Source organism: Centruroides sculpturatus, unplaced genomic scaffold (assembly GCF_000671375.1).
Source record: "Centruroides sculpturatus isolate CEXI.00-Female unplaced genomic scaffold, Cexi_2.0 scaffold219, whole genome shotgun sequence".
Classification (NCBI taxonomy): Eukaryota; Metazoa; Arthropoda; class Arachnida; order Scorpiones; family Buthidae; genus Centruroides; species Centruroides sculpturatus.
In genome coordinates, this window is record NW_019384506.1 from 318,782 (window position 1) to 333,366 (window position 14,585).

At 28.4% G+C, this 14,585-nt stretch overlaps 1 protein-coding gene across 1 annotated transcript in view; it reads right to left on the minus strand.

Moving 5' to 3' along the window:
• LOC111622219 (integrin beta-PS-like) overlaps window positions 1-14,585 on the minus strand; it is a 42,622-nt gene that overhangs the window by 19,381 nt on the left and 8,656 nt on the right. The window contains exons 4-5 of the mRNA XM_023364570.1: window positions 12,258-12,365; window positions 3,455-3,539 (exon numbers count right to left, since the gene is read on the minus strand). Of these exons, the coding sequence (XP_023220338.1) occupies window positions 3,455-3,539; window positions 12,258-12,365 (193 nt within the window). The remainder of the gene's footprint in view (window positions 1-3,454; window positions 3,540-12,257; window positions 12,366-14,585) is intronic.

The window sequence follows — 14,585 nt, forward strand, 5'->3', positions numbered from 1 at the left end:
CACAACGGGAGCTCTGTACTTCAGATATACTAATAATATATTCTAATAATATTAATATATTATAAAAATAGCAGATTGTCATTGGCAACGGCAAAAGAGTGAAAACATCATTCGCACTTGTTTGCAGAAAGTCCGTTGTTCGCCTCACGTAACTGCCAAACGGAAAGTCCGTTGTTCAAATCACGTAACGACCAAACAGGCGTTGTTTGCAGCGTCCATTATTCGAGGCATACGTTATACGAGGCACCACTGTACATAGATTTTCAGATGATAAGTAAACCATAAGACTACAAAATGCATTATAATACACTGTTTGCTTCACAATGAAATATGAATGAAAAGAAGAAAAATGATCAATATTACTAACAGAAAATGTATGTTATTCAATAACAAAACACAAAATTAAGGAGTCTCTTTAGAATCAAAAATTTTTAATTTTTGTGTAGACATTTTAATGTTTGCTGTGACAAATAGAACAAGCCACTTATCTATATAACATCAAATCATGTTGGCGATTTTGTTTTCACTTAATACTCCTCCATCTGTCCTATATACTACAGAAAAAAAGCAAAAGCATTTAATTATCTAATTTTGGTCTTTGGGAAAGTTTCACAAGAATCAATATTAAACCATAGTCAATGATATTACTTAATAAAAGTTATTCAACAAAATATATTAATTGGCATTGTAATTACTTCCGTGTTTCCAATGCACGACATGCTAAGCCAAATCCAATTTTTATTACATAACTTTCATTAATTTTTACAAAATAGCAATCCAATTTTGTAATTTGTGTCCATATCTGTATTTTCATGTATATATCCTCTTCAGTATGACTAATAACTTTTTTCAATGACACAATATACTATTACTTAAAAATACACAAATTTAAAAACTTAGCAATAACTTAAGTTTTACAATTATACTTCTGAACATAATGTAAATAAATTATACACTTTAAATTCCATGTATAATTGCTATTATGTAAAACTAATTTATGTTTAAAAATTACACATTAAGCCTGTCATCCTTCCACACCATTCTTTTGGAGATGTATTTTGTTATTGTAAAATTATACACAAGGATACAATAACTGCAAGTTTAACTCCTTATTAAAGTTAATGTTACAAGTTTACTATATGTATTTTAAAAAATAACAAACATAAATACATGAAAGATATTTTAATGAGATATGCCATATAATTGAGATGCTGAATTACCAAGAGTCTAATGTAGTTTAATAAAATAATCACCATATCGACAGAGTCTAAATTACCACATATACAGTATATTAGAAACCTTTGCCACGTTTAAAAACTAATAATTAAAAATCAAATAAAAAAATATAAAGAGCAATGAAATACAAGGTAAATCCAAAATTTATGCTTCTTTATTTGTGGATTACAGCAACGCAAATAAACTAAAAACAAACTTAATAGAAAAATCACCATAAAATTCCAACAACATTCAATTTAACAGGACTAACAACACAGTAATGTTAATATAGTAATGTTTTATTAATACTTTAAAATTCCTAAGATAATGTTGCAACTTCTATTGCTTCTACAGCTTGTTTTATGCACGTAAAAACTCCTTTTACTCTTCTTTCAGTTCTTAATCTTTACTTTTCTATTAGTTTTTGTCTAAATTTTTTTTTCTTAAACATTTCATTCCTGATAATATTTCTGAATTTAACAAAAGAGACTGATTCGGGATTTGTTTCTTCCAATAAAATGCATAACATTACTACCAATGAGAAACAACCTCTTGATTCCAAAAATCAAGAAAATATAATAAGAACCAAAAGGGAATTTATATCCATGTAAAATGAGCTATGGAGCAAAACGGAAAACTTATCTCAATATACTTTCTTAGACATGTAAAAATATTTTAACTAAAAACAATCTTTATTGAAACTTCTTGAGAAATTCTTCAGATACTTTTAGAATATTTTAGAAAGTTTGCAAATCTCTTTCTATCTTTTAATTAAAAGTGAAATAAAGAAATTAAGCTCTTAGAACTTTGAAGGGATCAGTAAAATATAGACAAATCAAATTAATTACAAAATCGATATCAAGTTTAAATTGGCAATTACAGTGGAACCTCGGTATACGACCTTAATCCGTTCCTGGTGTTTGGACTTATACCGAATAGGACGTATACCAAACCAACCTTTTCCATAAGAAGTAATGTAAAAATGATTAATTCGTTCTCATGTAAAAAAAATGGCTGGCTTTAAACACCTCGCTTTCCTGGCTAGTTTCTGCTTGATTTTTCATGAGATCAGCATGTATCTTTTCAACTTTCTCGCAAATAATTTCTTCCGATACGCTGTCGCCGGCACACTGCTTTTCAGTTATCCAAAGCAAAAGCAATTTCTCGACATGATCTAATGTCTTCGATCTCTGTTTAGAAATTGATTTAACCCCTTTCGCAACGTTAGCAAATTTAATAATGTCTTTATTTTTCACGATTGTCAATATCGTTCTCGGAATACGGAATGCAAGTTAATCTCAAACACGCATGCCACCTTCATATTTCTCAACAGTCTCTTTTTTCAGTTCCGTTGTGATTCTAGTCACTTTTTTATTTTTCTGTTGCCCTTTTGCAATTTATGATTAATAAAAATAATAAAATGTTACTTACAAATTAAAATCAGAAGAAATTTAACAAAGTTATAAACCGTAGCACCGCAAACGTCTAGTCTGGTGTATTACACCGATAGTGCTACTTGTTTATAGATGGCGAGTATAATTGAATTAAGTCGTATACCGAACAGAAGTCGTATACCGAGCAAAATTTGTTTCGTCCAAACAGGACGTATTCCGAATTGAACGTATTCTAAAGCAGACGTATACTGAGGTTCCACTGTATATGTATTTTAGATTGATAGTATTTCATCACAGGCAAATGGTCGAGCAGTTAAGATGACAGCCTAATGCTCTGGGAACCTGAGATCAAATTCAGACAGGTCAAAAAACACAGGAATTTTTTGGGGTGGTCCTTCAAGACACGTCAGGCACAATCCCTCACCAACAACCATCCCAATCAGGACAGAAAGAGTTTAAAAAAAAAAAAAAAATAGTGATTCATTCTCAGATTTATATACTTCAGTTATAATATAAACACGTTTATATAAAAACATCACTTTTAAACTCGATTTAAATTTCTANTTCGTTAAATTTCTTGCGTATTTTTATATTATTTACAAATTAAAGTCGAGCGAGTTCATTTTGAAATGGCACCTGCGTTACATTATTGAATGGTTTAGAGACGTGATGCATGTAAACCGTTTTTTTTTTTTTTTTTAGAAAATAAAGAAAGAAAAGAAAACAAGAACAAAACAAATATTTCGTTAAATTTCTTGCCTAAATGTATATTATTTACAAATTAAAACTATCAAGTGACTATTGTATGTTAGATTTAAACCATTCTATTTTGGTTTTGAACTTACTTGGTCTTAATCTTAACCTAATTTCTTGAGGTTTTATTTGGATAGCTTTTCCTTCTGCAACACCCTTATTGCTTAATTCATCATCCTAATAAATATGAAAAAATAAATATTTAGTAATTTGTCTGTATATAAATAACAAAATCAATTGTGTAGTTTAAATATTCAAATGGTATAATTTTTGTACATAATTTATGTTTTCAAACTTTAATATCAACATTACAATTAATTAATTTTTGCCAGATATTAAAAATACGTCTATCGTCATCATCAACATACAATTTTAAATAGATTTATAATCATGATTCACTCCAAAATAAATCCTAGAAAATATTCTAAGATTTAAAATAATCTATTTTTATATAATAATATAACTATATTATTGTATTCCTTCTCTTCTTGTCATATCTCTATTTTCAGTTTTGACTCATCTTTCTTCTTCTTGATTTTCCTCTCACTGCTAATTTACCTGCATTGTCATCCCTTCTGTTTTCTAAAGAACATTTCTCACATTCTTTATGCCACTAGATACTTTGTCATCTGGAAACATGCCATTTAACCTTTCATCTAACTTTTGCTCCACAGGATTCGTCTTTTCCACAATTGAGGAGAATCTTCCATTTTGTAATTGAACCAATTATGAAGACAAAAACCTGATTGAAAGAACTGTCTGCAATGCTTCTTAGTAACAAAACAAAACAAGGTATTTTCTGCTCTCTTATGAAAGCAAAACATGGAATTCGATCAATTATGAAACAGAAGATTTTCCTCAATTCGAAAAGAAATCCTTTAGAGAAAAAGTTAGACAAAAGCTTGAAAGACACGTTGCCGAAATATCTCGAAGCATAAACAATATAAGAAACCTTCTAAAAAAAACAGAAAGAATGGCAGATTATTGTATCATTTATTATAGAATATTAATAATTAAAAATTTTTAGTTATAAAAAATATTTTACTTTCCTGTCCTCATTTTACTAAAGAATTTATTTTTGATTAAAAAATTATCCAGCTGTAATTACAGATATGCTTAAAAGACTTTTTATTGGTCTTTCCTGTAATTTCTGATAAAACAAATGTTTTTTCAGATGAGCATACAGTACAGTTGACCCCCCTATAACACTGTTGATTACTCCGTTTTATATGAATTCCATGTTGTATGAGTCACTTAGGTTTTACAAATACGTGAGCCGTTCACAGCCCGGCATACATACATTAAACGAGTCACTTAGGTTTTACAAATACGTGAGCCGTTCACAGCCCGGCATACATACATTAAACGAGTCACTTAGGTTTTACAAATACGTGTGCCGTTCACAGCCCGGCACACGTATTTGTAAAATCTAAGTGACTCATACAACATGAAATTCATATAAAATGGAATAATCAACAGTGTTATAGAGGGGTCGACTGTAATATAAAAAGCCAAATAAGTCTTTTTTCCGAAAACTTTGCTTTGTTTCTTCTTATGATAAGAATTAGAGCTTAAAAATATCTAGGAATTTATCATATGACTGGAAATTTATGATGTGCTAAAATATATATAAACAAAATTCAGTTTAAGAAAATCTGTAGGTATTTTTTCCTTAAATGCTTTATACATAAATTTATTAAAATGATTTTGTACTTAGAATATCCGTTCTAAATACAAACAGCAGTTTAACATTCTCCGAAAACAAACCAAAACATAATAAATAATTTATGACAATACAGTTCCCAGTAAAAGTATCAATTGATATCATTTCATATGTTCAAATAATGTCAAAATGTTTAGAATAGACATAAGATAACACAGCAATTTGTCAATAGAACATTTGAAATTAATTCATTTATAGATATATTCAAAAATCATTTAATTTTAAATGCTGCATATTTTAGAAACATGTTAAATGCTTTGTTTAACTTTACATTATTTAACATCCATAATATAGCAATTAGAATCAACAGATAATTTGAGATCATTTAAAAGTAACTTTATATTTTTGCTCATACTTTCTATATAAAAAAAAAAAAAAATTCCAAAATGTCTCTCTCAGAAAAAAATCAAATGTATGTATGTTTTAACGAGCACAAAAATCAGCTTAATTGTTTAAAGATTTGCACTATTCTCTTTCATTTCCATTGTGCAAGCACTCCAGAAATAACAATATAAAATATGTTTGGTACAATCTATTCAACAGACATGTGTATTACATAAAATACAAAGTTTGGAAATTGACAATTTATACAAAATAATCTAGTTTACAAACTCTGATAATTATTTATTTTGTTTCGTCTATATTAATTCATTCTTTTTTAAATTTGAAACAATAAATTTGAATGAATTACAGGATATTTGAAAGTTTCTCTTTATGTGAATAAAGTTTAATTCTTAATTTATAAAAATAGTTTTGTCCACAAATTGGTTATAAAATTAAATGCGCAATTGTTCAGAGAAACTATTTGTTAACCTTCCAACAGTGGGCTAGTCGGGTATGGTTCTACCCCCAGTAGTGGAGAACAAATGTGGGAAATTTTTAAAGTATTTTTCCACGCGTTTTTTCTCATTACTGTTTCAGAAAAAGATTTTGTAAACAGTTATATCTAGTAAAGAAAAGTCTTTTTTTATTGTTACATAATTCATTTTTTATGTAAATTTTTTTTCGCAGTAGTTTTAGGCTAGTTTTTGGCGATACCCCCGAAAAGAATTTGACGACTAGTCGTCCCTCACCACTGCCACACGATCGCCCTTGTTCATGAATTAACCACTCAGCAGTGAGTGGTTAATTTACAATATTTAAAATTTCTCTTTAGATTTCAGAACATGTCAACTTAATGACAACACCAAAAAAAAACACAAATGCTAAACTGATTAATTCAATAAAAAAGTTGGACATTTTAAACAATTTTTGAGACTCTTCCATACCAACATCAAACCATATAACATTTGAAACAAAAATTTGAATGAGAAGATCTGTAGATTTCTGTTGAGCATTTAAGAGAAATCTACACATGTTCTTTTTTGAATTTTCCATTTTTAATGTCTAATTATGGGATGGAAGAGTCCAAAAAAAATTTGTTCCAATAAGAAAAACTTGAATTCCTTTTAATAAGTCTATCATTTGCATTTTCTTTACTTTGCATCATCATTTTATAGTCTGAAATATCACGGGTCGAAAAATCTCCAAGAGTTTTTCATACGATGGTCCATCCGGATATGTTGGGCCCTGCCCTTCACAACCTGGCTGTACCATTACGGCTTGCTAAAAGAGGCCCTTTTAGTGTCCACAGGGCAGAAAGAGTAAAAAAGAAAGTCTGAAATAGCCATTCAAAATAATTTGTATTAAAAGATGTTTGTTAACATCAACTGAAATATTGTCGATGATATCAATTAATACAAAATTGTTTCAAATGGATATTTCATACTATGATATCAATTTATTTCATTTATGTTATCATACAAAATGTTTAACAATAACAGATATCATCTAACTGTCAATCAATACAAAGTGTTCATTTGTTATTTTACAAGCTGAAATATCCATTTCAAACAAATTTATTAATTGAAATCAGTCAACATTATTTCAAATAATAACTGACATAACATCTAATGACACAACTTGGATCATTTCAGTTTAAAATGATTCTAATTGTACTGTTTCTAATGATATCAATTGGTATTTTTACTAGAAATAACCTCTTACTTAGCTTGTTATATTAAGTTTTTTAAACTTTAAGATGGGTAGAAGGAGAGACTAAATTTACATCAAATTCATGGAAATAATAAAAAAAAATACAATTTATTCATGTACAAATTTATGTAAAATGTAGATAAGGTCTGATAATTTAAATAATGAGATATATGTTACGCTGACCAATATACAAATTCATGCATTCCATAACATTTGGTAATCTCTCAGCCTGGCAACACCAAATCCCATTCTAAGTATGGAGAGAAATCTGCCACTATTTGCAAAGATAATATAAGATTACTGTCATAAGTGTGCCAGGGAGCAGAGAGAAAATATCAAATTCTATTTTTAACTAGAAAAGTGCATCTGAGGAAAGTGCAAAATGTAACTAGCAATTATTTACAAGAAATTTCTGGAGCAGTTCTGGAAAAGAATTGTCTGTATCTGTCCCAGGTATCTGTCAGCAGGTGTTAGAACCTCCTTTACGATAATGCTCTAGCTCACCGGGCTGTAGCTGTCCAGGAATTCCTGGCCTGAAAACAAGTGTGTGTACTCAATCATCCATGATATTCCCCAAGATTTATCTCTGTGCAATCATTTTCTGTTTCCCAAAGTAAAAGTTACCACTGAAAGAACATCATGTTCGAGATGTTTAAAGACATCTAACAGGCTGTGACATCAATCTTCATGCCATAAAAAAAAATATGCAGAGGTCTTTCAAGTCCTAACTGTTCAGTGCCACTCACAATATTGATACAGTAGGAATGTACTTTAAAGAAAATCCAACTATTCAACTGGCTTGTTTCTTTTTATTTCATGACATTTGTCTCATTATTTAATTATTGGATCTTATATAATTTATATGAGTAACATACAAGACTAAACTATATGTTGTATACGATTAAATTATGTGTACAGTAAATATAGTAAAAAAAACTGTTTACAAAAACGAACATGCTTTTATTTTAAAAACATAAACTTAACACTATTTTTCTAATTTAATCATGTAATTTACAAATATAACTTAATAAACTTGTTTTCTCTTCCCCAAAACATTCTTCCATATTTAACTTTTATATTAATAAATCTATAGCCATACAAGATAAATTCATTAATGATTCTCATCTTAGTTTTTATTATAAAATAATTCTTAGTGTTCATACTGTTAAAGATGGCAGAAATAGTATGAAAATATTTCATCTCTTCTCAAGTTATTCTTTATGCTTTGTTTTTTGTCTATTTTTAATCCTTCACAATTGTCTTCCTGTTTGGATGTTTGTAACTTTTCCTTCCTTTGATAAATCTTAAATACCTCTTGTATAGTCCTTAATTAAAGAATCATTGAGACCTCTTATATCCCACTTTACAAATTCTCTCAGTTCTTATATAGAATCTTCTAAAGATTTAAATTTTTGTCCCGGTTTCCTTTTCTTTTAATTATAAAATAAAATCTAAATACTTTATCATAATCTCTTCTTATTTAAATGATTTATTTCTTACATATAAGATCAGTCTTTAAGTCTCAACACTATTATAATGAAGAAGAAAAGGAAAGATAATACAGTAGTTGAGCATTTCATGAGATCATTTTACTCAACTTTTCAGATTTATTTAAAATTATTTTAAATAAATCTGAAAAATGGAAAAATTGTATTTAAAAAATTTTTTATAACATTTTTCTAGTAATTGTTTTACTCTTTGTATTTTTAATCTGTTTCTACTTGGATGATAATTATCATCCAAGTAGAAAAAGATTAAAAATACAAAGAGTGAAGTACAAATACAAAAATGCAAACAAAATACACATTATAAATGTTTATTTTATTAATTTTAAATGTCGTATCATTGCAACATTCACTTATTTATCCATTTATTATTACTACTATTACAAGAATAAATTTATGATTCATTGTAACTTCCTGATGAAACTATTATTGCAGACATAACTTCACCCCGAGTGAAATAAATTGAAACTACTATTTTTTTTCTTACTGAGAGAAAATGTCAAGTTATGCAAAGCTGGTGAAATGCTTGAGCATGTCGAAATTTTTTATGGCATACCAAGAGATATTTGTCAGATTTTTTAAAAGTATAATAAAAAGTAAAGATACTCTTAAAAATTTCTAGCTAAACTTTAATTTCAAAAACGTTATAATTTGATTTAAATAAATTATTTTAACAATGGTCATTTTACTGGTAAAACAATCAAATGAATAATGTATCTTTCTATTTCTGAAGCCAAACAAAATTTCACATAGCTCAACATTGTCCCTCCTTAAATCGAAGTAGCTAAGTGATTTCCTAATTTTTCGAGCCACTGCCCCTTTGTTCCATAAAGTTATATCCAATGTTCCCTAATCCATTTTCCCTTGTGTGAGAAAGGTTTGGAAATATTCTTAGAAAAACTTTTCTAAGAAACTCACACTTTGTGTCATTACTGTACATTGTTCTTCACATCTGGAAACCATTAAACAAATTGTTTCTTCTTATCAGTTTTAAAAGAGGAAAGGGAAAGATTGTCTGTGACTCCAATCTTTGCCTATAACCACCGTTCAGTACCCTGTCATACACTTGCTTCTTTTCGCCTCCTAGATTTACTCATCGCCCACAAGGAGGCAGTAGCACCACTTTGGGAACCACTGAACTAGCTGAACTTAGCACATGCCAACCAACCCAAGTTTATTAAGATCTGCAAATCCCTGAATCCTCAGGTATGGTACATTGTTTGGTAAACTAGCTTTAATACAGCTAGATAAGTAAGCCAATGATAGAGCTGCCAATTTAGCGAATAATTTGCTAAATCTAGCTTTCCTGTAGCATAAAGTAAATTAAAAGTTATGTTCTCTACCTAGTAGAGATGTCAACAGTTTTTGTTTTTGTCACAGTGAGTAGAGAAGAGTCACTGCAGTAACAAATATTTTTATTTTAGTGTTGTTTTTTTTTTTTTTAATTTCCATTGGGGAATACTGATTTTCTCATAATTCATATTTCTATTTATTTAAGGATTAAATCCCTTATTCTATTGCTTTGTACTTTGCAGTTAAATAAAAATCTTTCTACAGTAAATCTCTGAATAGTGGGACCGTCAAGACTGAGAAGTTTGTCTGCTATTTACAGGTGCCCACTATTCATAGGTAAGAACCATACATGCTGGCAGCTATACTGTATCTTAACCTGATCATCATGTAGTGAAGAATACAATAGATTATGAAAACATCAGGAATGTAAATATATCAAAAAGTATATGTAGCATTTATAATTAAAATATATACTTTATATCATATTAATTGAATCTTGTTTGAATGTGGATTTGCTATCCACTTCAAGAGGTATGAAATATATTCGAATTGTTACAATTATAAACGTATGATCTAAGTGACTAATAAAAATCAATACTGTGATTTGTTTGCTTTGTAGTTATCGAGTAGGTGTAATATTTCAAACATTTTTGCTTTTTTCAGTATAATGATTTATTAAAAATTACATTTTAGCCATCACAAGGCTGTTAAAACAATTATGACAACAGAGTTTGTTTGGTGAAAGTTCAAAGGTCATGTTACAAAAAGGCAATTTGCTGACCACTTTAAAGTTGGAAAGATATTCAGTTTTCTTGCATTTATGATCTTAAATTTCTTTTTCATTACTACTATCCTATGGTTCTCGTCAAATGAATGATGAATAACTTGGGAAAAGTTTATAGTTTTTATAAAGTATCATAAACTTAATTCCAAGAATAGGAACAAAATTTAATAACATTAATATGTATAATGATAAATGGTGATTGACAACCTAACCAGATTAAACTTCTCTAACAGATAAAAAAATATTGTTAGACTTCTTATAACATGCCCTCTTCCCCTATTCCTATTTAAGTCAGTTGTTATTTGATACATACAGTCAAAATTCGTCATCTGAAAGAGTATTTGAACTGATTCTTTGTTTTTGTTTTATGTACAAAATATTTTAATTAATTCTTTCAGAATATTGAAGGCGGAACATTGAGTTTTCGTAAGGTTGGTCAACAATGGTGTCCATTATTTAGTGTCTACTATTTAGAGGTAACATAATAGATGTCCTATTTGAAGTGTATGGGAATTTTTACTGTAAAAATGCCCGTTAAGTAGAGGTGTCCATTATTCAGTAGCGTTCATTAATGGAGGTTTCACTGTATTTTTTATATACCCATATATAGAACTCTCCATAACTTATAAGTGGCCACTTTTTGGTTCCTTCAAATTTAAGATTTAAAGGTTTAACTGTATTTGCCAGTCATAATATCTCTTCCAATTTCTTGTCTTTTATGCATTTTTTTTCAAAAGTTAAATAATGATGGATACCTAAAATTTTCTAATATAGCATTATTAGACTTTTTATACTTCATTGTATTTTATACTTCATTGTAAGCCATATGATTTCATTGCTTCTGCCATGTTGACAGATCAACACCATAACTCTCAGTTTTCTATTGGCTAACAATAACACTTTTGTATATAAAGAAACAAAGTTAAATATTTTTTAATTCTATTTTCCTGTTCTTTCTACATTATCAAAATGGAAAATTTTTCTGTTTTCATGTTATTTTACTGTAGTACAGTAATACCTCGACTTACGCTACCCCGACTTATGCGAACCCGGAGTTACACGATTTTCAAATCTCATCGATTCGTCTTTTGTTTGAGCACCACGCAACCCTCGATTACTCACTCTCCCCACACTATTGTTCAGCTTACATGTTCAGACGTGTCATGCAGAATCGACACATAGCTACAATTTATTTTGTGTTATTTATTTCTGTGTTTGTTATATCTAAGGAGCCTTGAGAGATAATATGTGGTGATTTCTTGTAACCGTGAACGAATCAAAAGACGAGATAAGATTAACGAGAGCATTTATTAGCTTACATACATCCGACTTGGATTTTATACAAATTGCGAAATAATACCCCGACTTACGTGAATTTGAGTTACGCGGTTATCGTTCGGTCCCACCTATCGCGTAAGTTCGGGGTATTACTGTACTTTTCTGTAAGTGATATGCAGAATAGTCTGAGAAAACCTTCAAATATATCAGGTTCATGCAGAAAAATTTAAAAAATAGTATTTTTACATTAAGTTTAAATTTTTTAAATGCGTACATACCTTTAATTTATCAACTATCTGACCAGGAACTACTACATGAGAAATATTGCATATTCTGTATAAATTTCCTCTGTAGTCGCACCGTTTTTCACCATCGATAGCGATATTCTGTAAGATATTTTTATTTTTAATGCACGATTACTTTAAATACTGGTAATTAAATAACAAACTGTTTAATATAGACACTGATTCAATTCAACTTTAATAGATTTAAAAATAAATAAATTATTATTAAATCTTAAGTAAATGAAGGAAGTAAATAAAACAGATTATTGAATTTGTATTCTATTATTAATTCATAAATTTAGACAAAATACATCAAATATTTACTGTAATCCCCCCATACACAATTATAATAATTCTGTAAGTTTACAATCAAAAAACTTGGCTTAAAGTTTTATATATAATATGATATTTTCTTATCTTATTATTTGTTTTCTTATGGTTTTACGAGGATATAATTTTTTTTTTTCTAAAGGGATGCCAAATAGTCAATTGATAGTGCTGTTAGCAATGTAAATACAAAAAATAAATAAAATATATTTACGTTAATTATTTTAACATCACAATACGGAATATGCTTGCATTGGTTATAAAGACAATATAGAAAACAAGAACATTAATTAATTTAATTGGTTCAAGAACTGGAGAACATTCTTTCTAAAATTTTATTGACACTAATTTCTGATAATTAGAATATATAAAATTTTAGAATAGGTTGAGTAACACTCATTTTATAAATATTGGTTTCAGATAATCTGCTAATGTCAGTATAAAGTATTTTCATTCATATTTTTTCTTGGAATTCATTTTATTTGATGTGATCCTTTTATGAATTTTGGACTAAAATTATATTTAGAAAATATTCTTATATACTACTGAAATGAACTGCGTAAGTATGAATTTTCTTTTGTCACACATGTAATGAAGTATGACATCCTATTTTATAAAAGTGTCTATTTTTAAAATACTAGTTACTTTAATTATAAATCTCATTACCAAAATTAAGTTAACAATAAATTAAAAAAGTATAATTATGAAAGAACTTTGTTAGCGCAACTAACAAAGTAATACAATTCTAATGATTACATAAGTATTTGCAGAAATGTTATCTATGTAACTGATAAAGTGATATCAAATCAAAACAAAATAAAATTTATATGTATATAATCTTTCGTGTGTTACATTTCCTCATATAATGCAAATATAACAAACCTGTTTTATAAGTTGAAATAATTTTATACGTCTTTATCAATGAAACATTTGAACATATTAAAGTTTAGTGTTCATTATATGCTGGAATTCGCATTTAGGTCTCAAGTTGTTTGTTTAGAAACAATATTCACCGTAAGAAATACTAAAGTCAAATTTTGTTCACCAGTGGCCAAGTGGTCTTCGTACCCCGAACACTGGGAGTTCGGTCGTGGGTTCGCGCCTCGCTCAGACAGGCTGGCCACGTGGAGTTTTCCGTGTTTTCTCCACGTCTGTAACACCTAAATAGGGGCCAGTTTCCCTTAAAAAGACCTCCCGGAAGGCATCCCCCTAGGCAGATCGCCCAAGTGTTGCATTGCCATAACTCAAACAAACAAACAAATTTTGGACATTTATATAAAATTTTGATAAAATAATTATTGCAGTTTGTGTATATCGGTATCATTTCATCACATGTACAATTTAATGAGAAGACTTTGATTTAGATTTAGACTGTTGTAAATGTGTTCCAAAGAAGAAAGTACTGTATGTTCAAATAGGAGTTTTGAAAGTTCATTTTTGGTAATATGGACATCAAAGACGGATGAAGAAAAACTAAAAGCACTCAGTCAGTTTTTATGAATTCCAATTTAAGCAGAAAGGTAATAAAATATTTTTATATATCTTTCAGTTAAATTTATTAAACATACCAAAATATTTTTTCGGAAAAGCTTAAAACTTTTTAGTAAAATCATATTTAGTTAAAAATATTTTTCTAAAAATATTCAAGTAACTTAACTTGTAAACAGAATAACTTTTAGAAAAATATTTTTCTAAGAACATCTCAATCCAGTTTTTTAAAATCATAACTGAACAATTATAATTATTAACAGAAAGCAAATGTAAATTTAAAAAAGTAAAATAAATTTAAATGAATAACATATAAGTAATAATGTATTAGATAGGAAAAAAGTTTCGAATATTGCAAAATCATTAAAAATTTTTAGGAAAATTTAAAATATCATCATTGAAATGCTTAATACAAAAATAAGTGTGTAATATTTTGTTCTAAATTAGTTTATTGATAAAAATTAACTTATATCAGATGTTAAAATGAAATAATATTTTATTCTACTC